We start from the raw sequence: 22427 nt of genomic DNA, 5'->3' as shown, positions 1-22427 counted from the left end.
CCATCAGCATCCTGTGCAGATAAAGAAGAAAAATAGTCACTCTTCACAGGCAATTCAGAGCAGAAACCTATCTCAGTCATTCTGAACCTCTCCTCAGGGAAGCCTTCTTTGGACTATAAAGACAGTTTAATAAAAATAGGGGAATTCAGCTTTTTGGAATACCTCTCTTGCTATTCCAAGCAAGTGACAAATACATTGGATTTTTTCTATTACTAGTTTTCCTAGTAATTTAGGATGACTGATCTTAGGCTTGGAACTCAGGGCTTCTATAGCATTACTCACACTGGGATTGTCAGCAAAAATTGAGCATGTGTTTTTGAATCAATACATTTCATGATGCCTGGAATTACATTTTTCTGTCTCTCCAAAATCTTTCTCATCTGTGCCATAATGTTTTGTGTATTATCATATCCTTCTGAAAACTGATTATCTGAATCAGAGATTCTCCCTGTATTATTCAGAAAAAACAATTTTTTTTCAAGACACAGACTGTAAATGCAATCATAAATCACAACATCAGAGCTCAGTAAAACCATTGATAGCTCTATTGCAGGACCGAGAACTCTATTTCTATGTAATTAGCAGAAAGTTTCTTAGGTGCTGCAAAAAAATAGGGTTATGACTGAAATCAGCAAAAAGTGTTATGGATATTTTCCAGGCAGCATACATTTATGAAATACATTTTCTCAGGGGTTGCCTGGTAGATTAAACATGAAACTGAACTCAGGTGTTTGGTGTTCATGGCCAGAAACAGATAGGAATTAAAACCCTAGACTGCAACTTAGAAAAGGGCAAGCCTTCTGAACGATAGCACTTCTTATCACTGTTTATTTGAACTCTTAACACAGAAAACCTTCAAGCCACAGTACTTAACAGCTGTTGCATACATTAGTATACTCAACACAGTATTTCCATAGCCTATATCAAGGTGATATTCTATAGGTGTCTAAATCTTCTCTTGTGGCTTGGGGAGAATAAAGGCACTGCAATTTTATTGCTAAACAAACAAGTTTAAATCTACAAGTTACAAAAGTAAAATCTAGAAGTGAAAAATATCAGAAAAATACATTATTATTATACTTCTCATGTTACATATATTGCTATCAATAAACAAAATATGTTTGAGGTAGTAACAAGACTGTGAGCATAGTACAAGAGTTGCCATCCTGATTTTCATTTCCTAGGCCACGTGAAGTTACTTGTACAGGAAATAAGCATTTCAACTCTGTAAAGGACTACATGGAGAGTAAGTAATATAGACTTGGGCCTATTGTGACATACTGCAAAGGTCAAAGATAAAATGCGACAGAAGGAGTCAATTTTAATTAAAAGTAATTTAGTGAAGTTTAAATGGGCTTCATTAGCCCAGGCAATTTAAAGTGCACCCCCACATAAAGTACATATACAATAAACATCCTCAAATTAGCAGTGTTCAACATGCAGTGTCTTCCATCTGTATTAACCAAAGAAAATTTAAAGTAAGCATTTCGTTACAAGAAAATAATGGAGTAGGAGGTAATGCAAGCCAAATGAGAAATAGGGCAAGGAAAATCAATTTCTCATCAACTGCAGGGCAAATAACTTTAAACTAAGTCACATAGATTCTAATCAGTACCAAATGGAAACATGGTTCCTCTGCGCTACATTGCACCAAATTCATGATAGAGGAGACTTTAACTTTTGTTGGAAAATCTGTGAAATAAGAAGAAAATCTCAAGCAATTTGTAGCTAATTCCTAGAAAGAAGTTAGTAGGGGCCTTTGGCATGACACTTGTGGTAAGTGGTACCTAACTATAAGATAGGTAACAACCTAAGAAAATACAGCAACAGCAAAGACTAAGAACTATTTTAAATTCTTTGCATAGAAGCAAAAAACGAATTGTGAGATGTTAGCTCAAAACCAGAAAGGATATCATTACATTGCAGATGGCCTGAGCAAAGGAACAATGTGACACAAAAGGAACTGAGAAGGAACTGTGATGAGATTACAAAATGTATCAGAACTCTTTTGATTAATCTCCTGTCTGAGGAGTTTTAAGAAATAGACAATATACAAGGCTTAAAATAGAGGAATGACAAACTTATACTTCCAAACTTTTGCTTCTGCTTCTAAGTGTAGCATATCTCCACTTTATCCAATGGTTTTATTGCCGAAGGATTTTTATATGCTTAAATTATACTTCCTTGGGCACTGTGATTTGTGTTGTGTCTCCAGAAAACTGCTTCTCAAAAAGCTAGACACATCCCACTCTGACACTCTCCTTTTTTAGCTACAGCTCCTTCTGTTAGAAATTTCAAAGTAGGTTTAGGTCTTGAGGAGACATGGTGTTTATTCAAAGAGAATTTTGCTGTAGTTTCCATTTCTTCCCAAGGTACAGTCATGCCACTTTTCCCCGACTCACATTTGGGAAGATTTTCTCAAGAATCTGAGCATTTCAAGCATATGTCACTTTTGATCTGCTGCTACTCTTGCTGTAGCCACATTCCTGTGGTACTTGGGACAGAGTTGAAAAACTGTTAAGAAAGAAAGAACAATTTCCTGCTGTAGCTCCTATATTGGGCATAGCTTTCAGAATTTCAGTACCGGGCGGCAGCTGTGACCTGTGGCAACTGGGAGGAGACCTCAAGCTGCCCTGTGGTGGTCACAGTCATTTCCAGCCATCTCTGACATCCGTGTGTCACATCAGCTGATAAGGGTTGAGTCAAGGATACAGAAAAAAATCCCATGTCCTGGTCTCTACATAGAGGAAGCCCAAATGTCTGGCCCAGCTGCCAGCTGAGTTGCACTCAAAAGCAACGCCAGTTGGCAAAATCAGACAGTAGCAAATAATCAAGGATGAAATTTCAAGTAAGAATAAGCACAGAAGAGTTGATCAAGAATCACTTTCACCTGGATTTTCTATTTGACTGCCCAGCATGCATAAAACCTAATGAAAGCATTAGTTCAGAGCAGAGTATGAGTCTGCAGGTGTTTGAAAATCAATAGTTCTCGGGTTTGAACAAATGCTGTGAGTGCTGCAATATCAACTTAGTGTTACTATGACCCTGAGCAAGCTCTTAGCAGAAAAATAAGAAATTTCAGCAACACTAGTGTTTTGTTTCCACTGAAAACAGAGGCAATTTTTTTACCCCACGTTAGCCATAACAAACCATAAAAATCATAGGTGAAACAAATTTTGCCAACATTAGAAAGTGTAAAGTAAGCCTAAGTCCCTCCTCCTCCACCTGCATTTCCTGTCATCACTAGGATATTGCCATATCACAACAAGCATATTTTTATACACAGATGTAAAGAGGATGCCTTGTAACTTAATGAATACATCAGGAAAGCTCTAGGCCTTACACAGCCACCACAGAACTTAATGAAAAGCAGCAGTGGGAAGCCATTAGTGCAGTAGGCTAAACAGGGTACCCTGACCTCTGAAATAACACACAGACTGCTGCTGACATGAGGAGGAGGCAAGAGCAATTAACTTAGATTTCCACTTAGCATGAATGAAGTGATATGAATAAGCATTGTGCTCACTAAAGATCCAATCTAAATGTCTGAATTCAGTTCAAAAATAGAATTACCACTGTTTCCTTCCATTGATTTCCAGTACATGAAGCCTTTTTCCCCCTTTTGTTTTAAGCAGCACACAGAAGCCAACATGTCCGGGTCCCCAGACAAATGAGTACGCTGAAGCCCAGCTTCAAGAGATTGTCAAAAAATTGCGTGAAAGGGCAAATGTCTATAAGGAAAAGCTGAATGACCCAGTGATATCTTCACCTGAAGCGAGTCCTCCAACTTGTAAGTGCCTCTAGAAATAGCTGTGCATTTGTTCAGTTTAAAACTGAAAATAATTTTGTGGTGACAGAAAATACTGTGATAAATTTTTTTTGTTAGTATAGTGTGCTTATCCACTGTAAAGAATCTCTTTGTGCCCTATGAAGTAGGTTTATCCCTATTTCTCTACAGTAAGCCAGAATCCTTAAGTACAACCTCCCTTTGAATGACAACATTGAAGAATTTGGGAAAAAACCTTATAGAGGCACTATCTAGAATCATTCATGTCAAGAAGTTTCCTGTATTTTGAAATAGCTCCCAGAGATGTTTATTCATGGAGATGAATCTGAAACATATGAAGAAACATATCTTATGAGTGGATGTTAGTCACTTTGATATGAGATCTTCTGTGTAAATAAAGTAAATAAAATTTTAGCCTTGACAGAAATCTGGACACACTGAAGACTTTAAGTCCGCATTTTAAGTAGAGAAAACTCATTTGACATTAATTAATCAATGACTTTTGACAAAATATGAAACATAAATCAATTTTTCTCCTCTTCAGAGGAAAGTTTGACTTTCCTTTTCCTTTCCACAAAGAATTGACTGTGGTGGGTTTATGTTCTGACACTTTTTAGAAGCTGTTTATTGCATATGTGGTTGTTAAAAAGCTGTAAAAATGGTGCCTGAAAAATAACAAAATTTATCAACTGATAACAGATTTTTTTTTCTAAATTGTATGTTTGCTGATCTACCTCTTTTGTTCTCTTTGTAGAACTTATGATCTTTATTTCCTAACTTATTATAGATCCAGTTTGTCAGTTTACTGCTAAGACTGTGTATCTTAATCAGAGGTAAAACTACCAGAATTAACAAGACACATGTGCAAACAAGATTATCTAGCTCAAAGATGGAAGAACTGGGTTCAAAGCAGTGCTAAAAGACTTTTATAAGTGTAGAAATGTAAAAAAAACCATGGGCTTCCCACTAGTTTCACCTGCTGCATCTTGCATATCAGGTGTCAGGAGAGGGGAGAGATCAGCCCATGGCACAGGGCGTCTTTTCTTATCTCCATCCCCACTGCATTCATTCTTTGCAACAGTCCTGTAAGAGGACTCAGTTGTGTTAATGAATGCTAAATTATGAATTAACAATTTTCTTGTCAGTTTTATAAAAGGCATAACTTGTAAGCATTGTCCAGGGAAATTCAGCAATATAGATATTGCACTCTGTAATGCAAGTGCCCTGTTCAGGATAGCAGATGTACATGTTCATACCAGTGGTGATTTTATTCTTCAAGTGTTTTCCTATGTAAATAATATAATGAATTTAGTCACTGCCCAGTGTTTTTTAGAAGATATTTTAACATGATGAAGCTTTTCTTCATGTTAAAACAGGGTAAATTAATTCAGTCATTATTAAAATGCAAATTTTTTTGGTAATCTATCTGTCTAGCACCAAAGAAGCCTCCACCCCCAGCAAAAGATGACAAAAAAGATGAAAAAAAAGAAGAAAAAAAAGAAGAAAAGAAAGAGGAGGCAGAAGCAAAGCCAGAGGAGGATCATTACTGTGATATGCTGTGCTGCAAATTCAAAAAACCTCCACTGAAAAAATACATGGAGTATATGAAGCTACCAGATACCATTGACTCATACACAGGTAAATTTAAAGCTGTGCAATAGAATGGGGTAAAGTCATATTGAAGTGACCTGTATTACATGGTGGCTTACACAGGCTCACACCTGTGAGGCACCATAAGATACACATTCCAGTTTTCAACTCCCAGGCACACAGAGGTCCTGTCCTAAACAACATTTATTCCAAATAGGGAAAAGTGACACCAATTTTAAAGATGGTATACAAAAAAGTGTAATGCAAACTGACGAGAATTAGAACCCAAGTCTTCTATTTCTTCATCTGGAACTTGTACCATTCATTAGGGCCAAATAATTATTTTGCCAGTTGTAATATACATGAGCAAGATGCAATATTCAATAATTCTTATGCAATCTTATATGCAATAATTATATTTGATCATATAAGTTTCTTCTGGTGCACTGAATATGCTCTCTTTTTTGCAAATTCCTTGTGTGACTCCTATTTCCAAGCTATATCACTTTAGCAGCGCTCCAGTTGCAAAAGGGAGAATGGTAGCTTGGTCTGGGCTGAAGCATTCCCAGAGACTGCAGCAGAATGAACGTGTCTAAAGAAATGGCAACAGGCTCCAAGATCACGCCTCTCTGTGCAATGTTTTTCCTTTCAGATCGCCGCTATGTGGCATGGCTCATGCTTGTGACAATTGCCTATAACTGGAACTGCTGGTTCATTCCCCTGCGCTACGTGTTCCCGTACCAAACCCCCAGCAACACCATATACTGGTTTGCCATTGATGTCCTGTGTGACATCTGCTACCTGTGCGACTTGATAATTTTCCAGCCCCGAGTGCGGTTTATCAAAGGGGGAGATATAATAGTAAGTACTGGAAGTGGGACTTCCATGGGCAGTAGTTGTGTGTTAGAGTATAGAAATTCATCCAAGCTGACACTTCTTTTTTATCACTATGTCAAATCTATGTAACTTTTTTTATTTATCAAAGGGTACTTATATTTTTCATTACTGACCTTCCATTCTAGACTGATGTTCCATTATCCTATGTAGGAAGAAATATATCCATTATCTGAATACTTAAAAATTGAAAAAAAATCAGATTTGAAAGTAACAGATGAGAACAGTTGAAACAGGCATACAGCTCTAAACAGGTTCATCCCTGGAATCAGTGGTCATATGTACTTGTGCATAATATATGCATATATATATGTAGATATATAGATATATAGATGATATATAGATATATAGATATATATCCATTTGTATGTTTGTGTGAAACTTTCACCTATTTGCCTGGTACCAGAATCACAGTTGAAGACAGGGCATATTCTGCTAGGGTTGGACAGGATACGCATGCTTTGTAACACATAGTGACATGGTGGTTTTATTTTTTTCCACAACTAGAACAAATCCCTGTGATTTTAGGATACTTTGAAAATATTTTATTTGAGATAATCTCTTTTGGGAAAATAAGTATGTTCAATTTTGATTCTTGCTGCAATTTTTGTGTTATCTTTTTATAGAAAAATGTAAAATAAAATTTTAAACAAGTATCTGAAAATTTGCCCTTAATCTTCCAAAGGGTATCTAGAATGTTGGCTTTTCTTTAAAGTCTTCCTTGCTCTTGTTTCTTTGACATCTTACAGAAAAAAGATACCTAATTCAGAAAAAAAAAAAGTTTTGATAACTTCAGCCTGACATTACTGGGCCCAACAGAGAGAAAATTCAAAATTATATATCTTCAAATCTAATTTTGAACTAGCTTTACTTCAGTGCTTTTACAGAAAAATTTATACATTGTACATATACGATATTAACGATACCTTTACAGACCAAGCTGTGCAAATATAATTTCAATAGGTATTAAATGCAGTGCAGTGGAATATATTTTTCCACAACAAGATATTCAGTAACTAGATCTTACCTAAATCCCACAAAACTGAATTTTTATGAACAAAGTTAAAACTCTAACAAACAAAGCTCAGCTTGTATTTCCCTTGAAGCTGTTTCTACAATTCACAGATTTTAGTGAACAGAAACCATCTCCTGCCTGATCTCTCTCATTTAATGTTTAAACTGATAATACTGAAAGTTGGAATGGAAATATGATCAAGATCTTAAAGCTATTTTTAAAGTTTCCCTGATATAAATACAGAAAGTGCAATAATAGATAAATTTCTTTATATACTTGTGATTATCCTTTCTTATTATATTGGCATCAGTTCCCGTGAAGAACAATTTAAAAATAAAAAGCTAATCATTACTAATGAATGCAGTGTTGATTATTGGAATGCTAGCAATGCTAGCATGCTAATGTTATCTTTCAAAGAGCTAATTTTGTACAGCATCATTTGAAACACTCTTAGAGTTTTTTTCTTGGAATCACTGCAGATAAATGCATTTCTTGCCGTGAAATTGAAGGGGGTTGGGTTGAACATGAAGTCATACAGATGTCTTGAGAGGGAAGTTTTGTGGAAAAAATGTAATGTACTATTCTAGACGAATATCCAGATTGAAAAAAATCAGTCAAACCCCAACTCTCATTTTTTGAAAGTGATTTTAATAAAATCTGATCTAATGAAAGCTAGGCTAATAACAGTATTATTCTCAGAAATACCCACATGTATTTCTCCATTCATACTTTCAGACCATGATTAATTTAACTGTTACCACCCCTACTGTACTGTGGAGCAGCAGAGGCTCATCCTTGACATTTTGATCTTGACTATGCCTTTTTCTCCTTTCATTATCACTGTAGTCAGACAGAGCAGAAACAGAGAAATTCTACCGCAGCTCTGTGAAGTTTCGGGTAAGTAGAACCTGTGTTACTGATACCAATATGAAGTTCAGGCTGTTCACGGGATATTTTTTTTTTCATTCACTGAAAATCACTGTTTGTTTAAGAACATCATCAGAAAGCATTAGCTCAATGGCATGTAGTGTAATGGCATATAATATAACAATGGCTCAGCTGAAGACTGACATCTTCATAAACAGTCTTTAACTGGAAGAGAGAATATTTATAAATGCAATTCTAGATATTATTTTGGAATTATAATAAATTAATAAAATAGAATTTGATTAGTTTTTGAGAGGTCATCCCAGCACACACTAAAGACAATAGCCCCATTTGTCAGAGATTCGATAAAAAATACTAAAACTCTTGAAGAGAGATGATAACTCTTTTCTGTAAATTCTTTTGAAGTACCTAATTGAACTGAACATTTCATCACTCACAGGAGTCAAAAATTCAAATTAAATTTTTTTTTATAGTCATGACACTTTATAAAGTCAAAGATGCATTTGATTTAGGAAAATTGTTAATGTTGCTCCTAAATGTTGGGGTTATTTCGTCAATGGAAGATAGGTAGTTTATTGAATTCCTGATGAACTTACAGCTCTGTGACACTAAGCACACAACTCAGATATTGCCCTCTCCTCTTCTCTACTTTTGCACCTGCCTTGTTCACAGTTACTTTTTTCTCAGTGACTGTGGTATTATTACTTAAATACTTGATATTAAGCTATCCAAAAGTGCAGGATATACACCATATAGTCAAAGTGGATTTGTATGGGTTTATTTTAAGTTCGCACTTGCTGTATGTTTAGGGCTCTTGATTTCTGAAAAAACTAATGAAAGTTCAGTGTTCTCACAACATGAAAGATACAGATTTAATGTGGGAATTTTTCATATGATTAAGTAATAATTAGCAGTTACTTATATTAATGCACTTATGACTAAATTTTCCCTCCTCTTAGACATATGTCTGAGAGTGGGAGAGAAAGAGAGACCATAAGAGGCTGTTTCTCTCAATCAATTTTTTCATTTACTTTGCACACTGTTCAGGTATTAATTGCTTCTTACCTGCATGGAATAAAAGGTCAGGGCTGCAGGCTGGTTGCTGCCAACACAATTTACGTCCCTCAGAGCAAAGGCATTTCTGATTCAGTGAGATGAAGCCCAGCGTTCCACATCCCTCTCTTATTTCCAAGCAATAACAGCAACAAAACAAGGTTTTCCAAGACCTTTAAAAAGGAAAAGACAAATTTGCCACAGGTTTTCTTCTCTATCTTAGGAAAAATAAAGATACACATAAGAAGAGTAATCATGTAGTTGATAGACTGCAGGGAGATGTTGAAAACCTTAGTGGTATGGGAAGAAGCAGCATACAAATTTGATAGAAGAAAAAATCTATTAAAAAAAAACCCAAACCAACCAACAAACTAAAAAAAAAAAAATTAAAAAAAACCCAAAAAAACCCAAAAAAACCCAAAAGAAAACCCAAAAAAACACCAACGCAACCAAATTTATTATCGTACAATGAATCTGTTGTTTGGAACACATGCCTTCTGCAGCTTGCAAGAAAGAAATTTAATTCATTGTGCTCCCTCAAATTGCTTTAGGCAGCCTTGTTTTAAAAGCTTTTAAGAAGGACCTTTAAGAAGTGCTTTTAAGAAGTGTTTTAAAGGACATTTCAGAAGTGTTTGTGTAGTGGCCTCCCCACGTGCACTCACCAGCTCCATGCCAAACATTTTAGTCTGATCAGAACTACAAATGAAAAAACAGAATGCATTAATAATCAAGTATATGAAATACTGTTAATAAGCCACATGAAACAGATTAAAATCTCAGGCACAGGGGACTCAAAAGCAGGGCAGAGCCAAGCTGCTGGTGTTTTCAAGGAGATAATCTTACCTGCCAGTACCTAGGAAGCTACATGCTTAGCATGCTGACTCTTCAAATATTATCACAGTCATGATTCAGTCTAAGCAGGTTTTTGACAGCAAATAAATGCATTATGATTACTATGAAGTTTAAATTGATCTCTCTGCTCTTTAACAGCTTGATGTGATATCAGTGTTTCCATTTGACATTTTATACTTCTTCTTTGGATTTAATCCAGCACTTCGAGCAAACAGGATGCTAAAGGTAAGATCTGTGTTAGTGATAGATGTCTCACCACACCTAGGTGTTCTTGCAATGTGACAGAAATTTTTGTATAATATTTAGGAACATGAAATTTAGAAACTGTAAAGTATCTTCAGGCTAAGGGACAACATAACTTAATAAAGAAACAAAAAATTCAAGTTATAGTCTAGCCAAATTAAGCCCTATTTTTTTTATTTTTCTTCTGGCTTTATTATTTCCTAATATCAAAAATGTATTTTTTATTAAAGCTAGGTTGTTTACATTATTTAAATTAGATTAATCTCAAATTACCTGCTTAGTTTTCAAATGTTTAAGAAAAATCACAAAGTAATGCCAATGTACCTTCCCCTTGTGTTGTTTATGTCAGGTGTTTAAAAACATGGGAGGTAATTTTGAGGACATAAACTATACACAGAATACCTATCAAGCACAAACCTACTTTTGCAATAGACTCCAAAGACCTTGGAGTTGTGTAATTAAAGGTCTGGGAAGGGATTAGGACACAGTACCTGGCAGGCCACTCTGTAGCTAAATGCATTTCTCTGCACACAATCAATATGTTGACAAAGAATTGGTTTTCATTTAAAGCTGGGGGGGAATACAAGAACTCTGATAACAAAATGAAGGTGTTCTTCACTTTGGTATTCAATAAAACTTCAAAATTCCTTAAATCAGAACTAAAATATTATGAAAGAAAGAAAAGTTAAATAGTACCTTGTATTAGGCAACCAGCTGTGTATTGAACAAAAACAAAGAAAAAAGCTACATGCAATCACTAATGATCAACTGCAAATACTAAGCAGGAAGAATTTGATACAGCTGCCTACCACAGAGTATCCTCTAGTATGTGGCTGTTGATACATATAATCACTTACTGGAGAATTGCTGGAATTTCAGGAAGAGAAAAAATGCATATCATTCTTTGTGATCGTGTTGCCCAAGCAATTTTATCTGTATGAGGAAGCAGAAGTTGTTCACCTGCAGTACTGTGACCAAAACAGAAAGGTTATTTCTGTAATCAATCAACACCCAGAAAAACACTTGACTCAAATTTATCTTTGTTTTTCAGCTCATATTTTTGTTAAATGTTTGTCATGGTTTAGGAATAGTGTTCTCCAATTTAGTACTCCCACTAAAACTGTATGCCTGTCCCCCCTCAACTGGAGGCACAAAAGGCAATGATCACAGGTTGAGATAAGAACAATTTACTGGAAACAAGGGTGAGACAAGAAAATGAACACTAACAACAGCATTGCTAATGACAGAGGGTGTAAGAAAATAAGTGATTCACATGGAAAAACTCCCCAGTAATAAACAATTCCAGATAGCTCCCTCTGCTAGATTTTCTCAACAGGAAGGAACACCTTTCTTTCCTAGAAGAAACAGTCCCTTTATCCCACTCCCACCAATGACCTGGGATTGTACAGAATAACATAAATCCTAGCCATGCCCCTCCCAGCTACTGCAAAAATTGACCCTGTCCTGACCAGAACCAATATTTATAGAAAGTTTGATTACTGAAAAATCCATTTTCAAAATGTGTATGTGAATGGATGCCAGTACTATTATTAAAAAAATGTGTACTGAAAAATAATGATTGGATTACTTTCATTTGTTTTCCATTCAGCATAACACATTCTTTGAGTTTAATGATCGTTTGGAAGCTATTATGGAAAAAGCATACATCTACAGGTATGTGCTGATAAAACTCAAGTAGCATGCAAAGCTTGGCACAGAATGCATTTCAAATTATTTCATGAGTTGTCAGTTAAGCATTGGGTGGAATATGATACATCTTTAACTGTTCGATTTAAAGGGTTTTTTTTTAAATAGCTGCCTTTATGGTAATCATTAAAATAATATATATATAAGGCCTCACTTACGTATAAAATCTAGCTCGGTTCAGCTGGCCTGGTTCTGGAAAAATTTTCACCAAACTGAGGCTTCTGCCAAAATTTAATTGATCAGAAATTTCAGAAAGTTTCTTTAGTGAAAGAGCTAAAGAACACTTTCTTTAGGTTGCTCATAGTGGTTCCAAATCCTCAGAAGCTGTTTATTTGTACTTAATAGGAGTTATGAGCCTGAGCCTATGTCAACATTTTTCTTTAAACATGCTCTCCCCATGAACCTGGAATATACAGAAACTTGATCCTCCACTGCACTGACTACAGCTGGAATGAGGATCAATTCAGCACAGTTCACAAATAGTGATTATAACTGTAGTCTGCTGAACTGTGTTCTCACCTTCTGCACTGACAGAAAGAATTTTGGATCCAATTCAAGCAGTCCATGGACATAGCTATGGCAATTTTCATAGGCGCCTCAGCTGCCAGTGATGCTGCCAAGATCCAATGAACCCATCTGCTTTGTTATCGTTATTGTCAATGTCATCAGGACTGGTTTACCTTGCGTAATTCCTGCACCGACAAATCCTTTTCCCTGTCCCAGTTTTGGGGCATGTATTTTTCCTGTCTGTTGGTGCTGTAGAAATATATTGGTTACCACCTTATTTCATTTCAGAGATTATTGCACTTAAACAGTACACTTGATATTAATACATTCAAATGAGATATTTTCTGAGATTTAAAAACAAGATAAAGTTCAAAAGGAGATTCAAATATCTGCTCTTTCATTTTTCCATGTACCTGTGAAATAAAACAAAACTTAAAAGTTTGAAAGTTCTACTGAAATATTTTTGAGAAGCTGACCTTCACAAAACTTTTTCTTATATTTACCTCTCTTTTCACTTATGGAAGATTTTGTTGTGGTTTGATTTGGGTTTTCTTTGGTTTGTTTGGTTTTTTTATTTTTTAAAAATTCTTTTGGTTCAAGAGAGGACTGAATTTCCACAGGATGAAGAAATTTCTTGTCAGTTTCTGAATCTCTGCCTTCTTCGGTTTCTAATTTAATTTTTCAAAAACATGGGCCTTCATCTGCTTATGGTGTTTAACTTTTCTAATACTGATAAGCTTTAAAATTAATTGTTTTAAAATTAATTATTTTCCATATTATATCCTTTGCTTTTTGGAGTGATACTTCAACATTTTTTCTGTATGTCCCATAATACTTGTGGTGAGTATTGAGAGATACAGTACATATAATACAGGTAATATATAATAATATAGATAATTCTGAATCAAGTAATTAGTTTTTATGTAACAATACTGTTGTATGTATATGGATGTCAAAGAAATGGGAACAAATTCAAAACTCATTTTCACCCAAATAAAGTTTTTCAAGGGACAGAGTTTCACACTATTATGAAAATATGGAATGGGAGATGAATGTTCAAAGGACAAATTGTAAAGGGGATGTGTATATGCTCAAGCTAGATCAGCTTTGAAGGATGTGATATTTATTTACATGTCAAATACAGGAAAGGTGCTCATTTGGAAAGGCTAAGACACACAGAGCAAGATCTCACTGGTCCTCTAAAATGTATGTAGTAGCAGAGCCAGCTACTCTGCCCTGTCAGAGTTTTTTTAGCACGATATCAGTTAAGAACCACAACTGTGTTTGCTGCTTGTGTCTTTGCTTCCTGGCCAAAGGCCCACTCAGATTTCCAGTATTAAATCACTTGCAGAATGTAAACTGCAGAATCTAAATATTTCAAAGTGAATCTATTTTCTAATTCATACTTCAGAAAACACTGACTCCCAGTTTTCTCATTGACAAATGGAGAACAGAGGTAGTTATACAGAAGAGTACAAGCAGGAGCTAAAAAACCTTTAAAATCCCAGTCTTTTTGTGCAAACTACTGCATTTAATTTTAATGTGGCAATCTTGCTTTGGTCTGAGATTGGTATAACCACACTTTGAGCAATAAGGCACCAATTAACAAGATAATATCAAACTAAGCTTCTATAGCAAGGGGGATTCTTTTCTTCAACTAATAAGTTTGAGTTTGTAGGAATAGCGCTATCATGAGTTGCATCTTCTCATTGTGATATATTCAACATATGTCTGGAGAAATATAACACAGCAGAGGTTTCTGTAATCTTCACTCAGACCTCAGGAGTTCACTTTTGTGGATTCAAACTTGAACAGAAGACCTAGCATGGATAATATTGCAACATTACTAGATCACAACAGCTCTCTGCTGTTCTCTGGGGCTTGCAATCCTAAACAGACTTGTCTTGGAAGCACACCAACTTTTAAACAGAGAAATAGCATTCATTTGTGAGCATCATAAAGAAGAGTACACATAGGTGGATTATCTAACAGCATGGAAAGAACAAGAAGGGCATAAAAAAGGTACCTGAAGAAGCAGCAAAGGAGTGCTTAATGAAGTAACCACAGAGATATTAGCTCCCATTACCTTTGTTTATAGACTCAACTTTGTTAGATCTTATTAAATTCTCACAAAAGCACTTACTCAGTTATTCTGTACTGCATACTGCATTGAATTCTAGCTGTAGCAGATAAACTCATTAACTGCCAGCCTGTGTTTAGGCAAGTCTTGCACTTTTCCTGCTTATTTATCCCCTGCTTGTATGAATATTTCAATAGAGATCTAAATGCAGGAGACATTTCTTTTGATCCCCATGCTCTGAACAGAGGTTATACAATGAGATCATTATTGTATTAAACAGAAAGCTGCTTGGTGCTTAAGTAGTTCATCATTGTTATTCTTCAAAGCACTGGCCACAAGCATAAGAACTGGGATTAGGAATGATATAACTCCTGCTGTAGGGACTAAATCACACTATTTAGAGGATCTACTGCAGGTTTTATACTACAGGTCTTGTAAAGCAGTTCATTTCTGACCTCAGACATTTCTTGGCTTTGGTTCACAAGTTTAGAGCCTATCTTGGATAGAGTCTAGGAAACACTTTTTTTTTTTTTACCCTGTACCCTCATTAATATAGCTTCAAATTTCTGGAAATATTCATAGCCATTTAAAGAAGTGGACTGTAAACTCCTCAGGGAACCATAGTTTAAAAATTACCCCATGTCAAATATTCTAGGGAAGATATTTATTTGACCTTGGACAGATGTGAGAGATGGGTAACTGCCAGCTATTTTTTTCATAGACTCAATACAGGTGGGGAACTACTTAGCATGTGCTTAACATTAACATTGTTAATCCAAAAAAGTAATGGGTTCTATGTACAAAAAAAAAAAAAAGAAAAAATTTAAGTTGTTTTACAGGAATCTGTTGACTTTTATAGGGTCATTCGAACAACTGGATACTTGCTGTTTATCTTGCACATTAATGCATGCCTGTATTATTGGGCTTCAGACTATGAAGGAATTGGCAGCACTAGATGGGTGTATGATGGCGAAGGAAACATGTAAGTCCTTTTCTTTTGCAAGAAATTTTTTTTTATTTTGCTCACTCCTGCCTCCCCATCCTTCTCCCATGCCACTGTTTACTTTTTAAGTGCTTGGATAGCAAACTTTTAGTATCATGACTGCTGATAAGCAGCTTTCAATACTAACACATATTTGGAGGGCAGGTGCAGTGAATAATCAGTTCACCACTTTCAGCTTTTATAGGTTTATGAGTCAGTGCTAAGTGCTGACCTAATTAAACATTTAGAAAGCAACAAGGGTCATAAATTAAACTTACTGATTGCATATGCACATGGGAACTGTTAGAAGGATTGTATAGCAATCCCTCAAAGGAAACACAGGGACAGTTAGGGAGTTTTTTTGCTGCCACTCAGCATTGTGTCATTGAAGTGCAACATTTTAGTCCCTCTACACAATGGTGATTGATCTGAAAAAATTCCACCAGGTCTCTCTGATTTTTTGAGAAGGTCATGCTTAAACATGTGGCAGAGCGTCTTCAGAGGAAACTATGATTTTGGCACAATTTTAGAAAAAACTCCTTGTGACAGCACTGGTTGGGTGTAAAGTAAGGACCATTTATTAAGATAATCGAGAGGAAGTAAGAGAAAAAAGAAAATATATTTTATATCATAATATATTGTGTAGTTTTGTAAAGATATATCTAGTAGGTTCAATTGTATGAACATTCATTTCTTTCAAAGGCTATAATATAGTTAAAGCCACAGAAGCTCAATTTTTTCTTTGATTACATTCCTTGTAAAACCACATATAGTATCCTACTGCTGTCATAAATTGCCTTCTAAACAACTTTTCACCTTTCTCTTGGACATGTGCTCCTCTTGTTTGTAGTTGTGTCAGACTTCACAAGTTTGGTGTCAAGTCACTATCTTGAAGAGCTAGCCACCCTATGTGTAAGCCAGCACTGATTTTTTATACATAGGGTTATCTCTTGAAAAAAAAGAATGATATATCTGAAGTCTCCACAGACCATTAAAATACAGAGCTTGAGTACTGCAGACAGACATGTGCAAGCAGGGTCATGGAACTTAGTGGAACCGCTTATGTAAGTGAAGCTATAGCTGCAGGAAGGGAAGCTTTATTTGCAGGATTGAGGTTTCCAGAAATCTGACAAGAAAAATGCAGAAGCAGTTTCCATTATAGTTATTTTTTTTAATGTGATTCTTAGGAATACTTGTCTCATACCCAAAAAGTAAGGTTCATAAGAATAAGAAACCTGTAAAGTCCAAAAGTAGAGAGTTTAATCAGTCTTCAAGTTTATAATGCTTCTTCAGAACAGTCTAGAGAACAAGCAAGAAAGAATCACCTGTTTTTCATAGACAAAAATATTTCAAATTTTTCTCAGAAAAGCAATTGGTAGAAATTATTTACTGGCTTTCCTATAGACAATGCCCCGTGCATTCACAGTGGCCAGGTTTTTTAATATTTTGTGCAACTTTTTCCATAAGGAAACAAAAAAAATTCTCAAATGAAGTCATACTTCAATCACATGGAATTTAGAGCAGATTTGCTTTATAAACAGTGATAATAAAATGATAATTCAAGTTCTGCATTAAACTGAGATTCTTAAATAAAGTTCATGTTTGGATATCTAAATAGCCAAATACAAGAAAAGCATTGATCTGTTGGAACAAGTCCAGAGGAGGCCACTAAGTGAATTACAGGGCTGGAGCACCTCTCCTGTGAAGACAGGTTGGGAAAGCTGGGACTGTTCAGCTTGGAGAAGAGAAGGCATGGGAAGAACCAATAGAACCTTCCAGTACCTAAAGGGGAGCCTACAAGAAGGCAGCACAGGGAATTTTTATGAGGGCAGGCAGAGATAGAACAAGGGGGAATGGCTTTAAACTGAAAAGGGATACATTTAAAATAGATATTAGGAAGAAATTCCTTACTATTAAGGGGTAAGCCACTGGAACACATTGCCCAGAGAGGCTGTGGACTCCCAATCCATGAAGATGTTCAAGATCAGGCTGGATGGCACTCAGAGCAACCTGATCTAGTGGAAGGTGTCCCTCCCCATGGTAGGAGGGTTGGAACTGCATAATCTTTAAAGTGCCTTCCAACCCAAAACATTCAATGGTTCTATGATATATCCACCTAAACCTCTTTAAGCCATTAATCCACTTCATCCTAACAATTGTTTGTTGATTGTATGATTTTATTCTTTTGCCTGTATCTAACTCACACTGGAATATATAACACCATGAACATGGAACCCCAAAGAGTATTCTACAATGATCTGCATTTCATAAAGTATAACTAACAGTATATCACTAACAGCAAAAGCTGACTGTGTGGAATAGTCATTGCCTTAGAGAATTAAGCATGACATAAAATCTAATCATCAAATGTTTGAGGATTTTTTCACACACAGAGGCATTGTGTGAACATTAGTTATAATTAGAGATGTAAGTGAATTTAAACTTACCAGACAAGATACTTCTAGGTATATTCATTTATTAGGAAAGCAGATTTAAGAACAATTTGTCTGGAAAAGTGACTAGTACTGCAGCATTTATTATGGCACAGCAGTGAACTTATAATTTTTCTTTCACAGAGCATTCAGGGTTGACAATATTTTAAGCCAAATACGCCAGTACTTTTACAGAGAATGGGAACATATTCAGAAAGAATACTAGGGATACATAGCTGCTAAGCTAATTTTGAAAAATTATGGTAAGCAGTTTGACAAGTAAACCAAAATTCTAGCCATCTCAGATTACATTGATCCACAGAAAATGATCTGGCACTGATTTAATGGCCCTAATGCTTTATGTGGAATCCCTGCTTTGTCCATAAAATATTGCTAGTTATGGCCAAAACCAGTTCTTAAAAATGTCAACACTCCTAGGGTATTTTTATTTTCTTTTTCCAGACTAAAAAGAATTAACAGACAGTAGTTCCTATAATTAGTTTGATTACATATATGTTCCTGAACAGGCACACTAGCTGGTGAACTAAATCTATAACTAACAGCTATACACAACATTTAAACCACAAGGAAAATTATCAAAGTAGCTCTTCTGCAAATTTCTGCAAGCCCTGTTCTTTTCTGGTTCTTGTCCAGGCTGTAAAGTGCTAGTGTCAGTCCAAGATTGAACTCTCTTGCACAGCAGCCTCCAGTCAAAGCCTTTGACTTGAGATGTAAAAGGCAATCAACGTTACCTCCCTGCAACACACCCAAATTAGCCACACAGGGTGTTTCCAGCATTAAAAGTGCACAGCTTGAGTTAGGCAAGACCTCTGTCTCTCCTAAAACAGAAGCACAGAATCACTAATGCAACACCAAAGTGCAGAGTCTATGCAAGGAAAGTAGCAGATATTGAAAAGGTCTCTTAAGTGGACAATTTCAACTATATGTGTTTATTTACAATCTAATTTAACTATGTAAGTAAAAGATCAATCTCCCTAATTCTGGAGGAAAATGGACAAATCTTTTTTTAGGGATTCAATGTAATGTCATTGTTCTGAATTGTTCCAAGGAAGTATCTCTCTTTCATCATTGTTCAAAGAGAAACTAAAACTAGGGAGCTGAAATTCTCATGCAAAACCTCCAGGTCAGCAGTAAATTTAGGCAAAACAATTTCACTTTGCTCACGGTGTACTTCTGCTGTTTGCAAGAAGTCTGCAAAATTCTTTGGCAAATTTAAGACATCTATTTGCATCCCAATTGTGTTTCTCTGTAGTGTGCTGCCTTCCTGTTCTGGGCACAGACTTAGTGTATATCTGTAAGTCCCAGAAAATGGTCACTGTATGTGTCTAGAACAAATCCACTCCTTTGGTACGCATTGCCCAATGCACAGTGAGACTGGCAAATCCTGAAACTTGTGGGTTGTCTTGTGGGTTTCAGCTGTGCATTGCTCTTGCAATGGGTCTGATGTGTCACGATCGCAGTGCTTGCTATGCAAAGACAGTTTTGTGCCTATGCACAGCCCAGCCCAGCTCATATGACAGACTTTCAGACCTGCTACCCACAGCCATACTTTTTTAAATAAAAGCTTTATAATTTGCTCCGCTGTGTCTGAGATCATCAGACCAACAGGCACCTGATGGACACATCATTCTAAAAGAAGTACCAAAAAGGAAGTAATTAGTTTATAAAGGTTGCTGCTTTACTCTGCTTAAACCCATCCTGGCTGTAATCTGAGAGGAGTCAAATGTGATAGTCCTGAAACAACGCTTCCCTGGGCTGAAATGAACACCACCTTAAAAGCTGAGACACATGCACAAGGATTTGATTTACCTGCACTTACCAAAACCATGAAGGAAGTTTAGTGCACTCTGAAATGGACTTTTCTGAAAAAGATATTTCTATTGACATAAGGTATCTTATTTGCAGTGTTTCTGAATGTTTTCATACCTAGGATTTTTTTTTAAGGAAAAATCTAGTACTCTGATTGCCTGAAGGATAAACATACTCTCTATGATGTGCAGAGAAAAAAATCCCTTTCTTGTCTCATGACTGTTGTTTACTTCAACAGTAATTTTATAGCAGGCTGGTAAGCTGTATAGTGAACAGTGATAGTTTCCAGACACATGCTGGTAGGAAGCAGAGCTGCTAATACTGTTGAAATAGGAGTTGTTTTTTCTGGCTTTCCTCAAACAAAATTTACAATCTCATTTTCTCCCCCTTCTTAGGGAAGAAAAAAGCTGCTCCGTATTTCAACTGTGCAACTTCCATTTCAGATTAAAATAAAAACAAAAATACATAAATGGAGAAAACCTGTTCCAAAGAGATAGTGAATATCACGTACCTTGCCAATAGAAGGTTTCTTTTGAAGTAAAATCACAGAAGAATACAGTATATTAACTAAATCTCAGTAAAGGGTAGAAAGATATTAAAAAATCCTCACATTTTGGACATACAACACTACAAACAAGAATGTGACCCCTAAATTCTTCTGAGGAGCTACATGCATTCTTTGTAGATATTCCCAGAATAAAGACTATATTGTCTGTCATGGTGGAGTTTGCAATCTTGGCACACAGAACCATTGAGGGTGAGGGATTTGCTTAATTACTTTTTTTTCCTTAAGTAAGTACCACAGAAACATTGTTAATTTCTTTACTTCTATATTACCCAATTATACATGTTTCAAGCACCACATCATTCTCAGTTATGGCAAATCAATATATTAATATGCATCATATAATTCTCCTCAGCCAAGCATTATTTTATGCTTAAATCTGTAATTCTTCCAAAATGGACCTCATTCTTTTTTCTTATTATTTGTTTATCTAGAGAAGTCTAAGAAAAAGCTGCCACTTATGCATACTTTACTGGAAAAATGCATATGTGATTTTTTTATCATAAGTGAAAATATTATTGTGGTGTAATCCAGCAGTTCTTTTTGCATCCCTAACAAGCAAAAATGTTAAGATGGAAAATATGCAATGAATTTTTTTTATTTAAGGACTCTTAATGTAAACGGCCAGTTCTAACTGTTAACATCTAAAACTAGAAAACTAGGGTAAAAGTGATCACTGTTACTGCATTTTCTTAACCTGCAGCCAAGAAAAAAGGGAACTTTGTAATGAAAAACAGAAATTAATTGCTTGGTAAAACCTTGTATTTTGGGTGAAAAACTTGAAAACACTTTCAAGTGATTTAAGAAAAAACAAACTTCATTGGAATTGGTTGTTATTGTGAGTTTATTTTCTCATATTTGCCCAAAACAGACCTGGCAGCTATATTATTACATGAACCTCTTATTATAGTGGAGTTCATATCTTAAAAAGAGAGGAGTCTGAAATAGACCTAATGTCTGCAAGCAGACCAGGTCTCCTCAGGTGCAGAGCAGGCATGAGAAGGTGCACATGAGACTTTCTATTTCAAAACAAACTCCAAAAGTATTTTTTCTGTGTCTTAGTGCTGGGGGTGGGGGGGTTGTTTGGCTTTTTTTAAATTATTATTTAATATGCAAATAAATTCAACACACACAAGGAATCATCATTGCTTCAGAAGAAGTAGTCACAACTAAAGCAATAGAAAATCCCACTTTATAATTAAGGGAAATGAAGTTCCATTCCTAATCATCAACAAAGACGAAGTCTGATTGTACAGAAACTTGGGAAGTAAAATTCCAATTAATAGCAGGCTTTTGAAAATATATAGAAACCAATTACTTGTTTGCTCAGAAAATAAGGAAATTATAGCATTCTCCCAACGATGATTTGAACTAGTTATTCCCCACTGCAGTGATGCATTCCTTGTGGTACCATGTTCTAGAAAGTAATTTAAACCAGAATTTTAGACATGCCAAGGCAGTTTTTTAAAGCATTCTATCCAGGTTCTTTGCTGCTTTCATAAACTTGTGGTAGAAATACACGACTTGAAGGCAAAAGGCTCTGTAGTGAAAAAGGCAAGAAAGATTTTGCTAAGGTGACAGAAGGCACTGTGGAGGCCAGCAGCTAGGAGATATTAACACAGAAGTCAGTCTTTCAGTGCTGAATCAGTCATTTGGAGAAGCTGAATTAACACACAGCTTGTGGAAATATGTAACTCTTTTGACATCACCCAGGAGGTAGAGCCAATGAAGAGTGCTCAGAAGCAGAGTGGGAGAAAGACTAGCACATCAAAAGGAGTGAAAATGGACACAAGAAGAATATTGCATTTGTCACTCCTACCATAAGGTTTTGCACTGGTGTCATCACACTAAAGCCATGAAGGGGACCTTCAGGTGTTTGAGCATCTATTATGCTGCTACAGAGAGACTCTGGGAAGTCTCCCACACTTTTACACTGCTTTTGACCATCTTCACTGGTAGCATTCTAACACTGTAATGTCCATCTTTTGTACACAATTCTTCT

At 35.8% G+C, this 22427-nt stretch overlaps 1 protein-coding gene across 1 annotated transcript in view; it reads left to right on the top strand.

Moving 5' to 3' along the window:
- CNGB3 (cyclic nucleotide gated channel subunit beta 3) overlaps window positions 1–22427 on the top strand; it is a 59883-nt gene that overhangs the window by 22315 nt on the left and 15141 nt on the right. The window contains exons 4-10 of the mRNA XM_038128728.1: window positions 3636–3790; window positions 5222–5425; window positions 6030–6238; window positions 8133–8183; window positions 10218–10304; window positions 11932–11996; window positions 15476–15598. Coding sequence (XP_037984656.1) covers window positions 3636–3790; window positions 5222–5425; window positions 6030–6238; window positions 8133–8183; window positions 10218–10304; window positions 11932–11996; window positions 15476–15598 — 894 coding nt within the window. The remainder of the gene's footprint in view (window positions 1–3635; window positions 3791–5221; window positions 5426–6029; window positions 6239–8132; window positions 8184–10217; window positions 10305–11931; window positions 11997–15475; window positions 15599–22427) is intronic.

The sequence above is a fragment of the Motacilla alba genome, chromosome 2 (genome assembly GCF_015832195.1).
Source record: "Motacilla alba alba isolate MOTALB_02 chromosome 2, Motacilla_alba_V1.0_pri, whole genome shotgun sequence".
Taxonomy (NCBI): domain Eukaryota; kingdom Metazoa; phylum Chordata; class Aves; order Passeriformes; family Motacillidae; genus Motacilla; species Motacilla alba.
The sequence above is the reverse complement of the archived record's forward strand: the minus strand, read 5'-3'. Positions and strand labels throughout refer to the sequence as shown.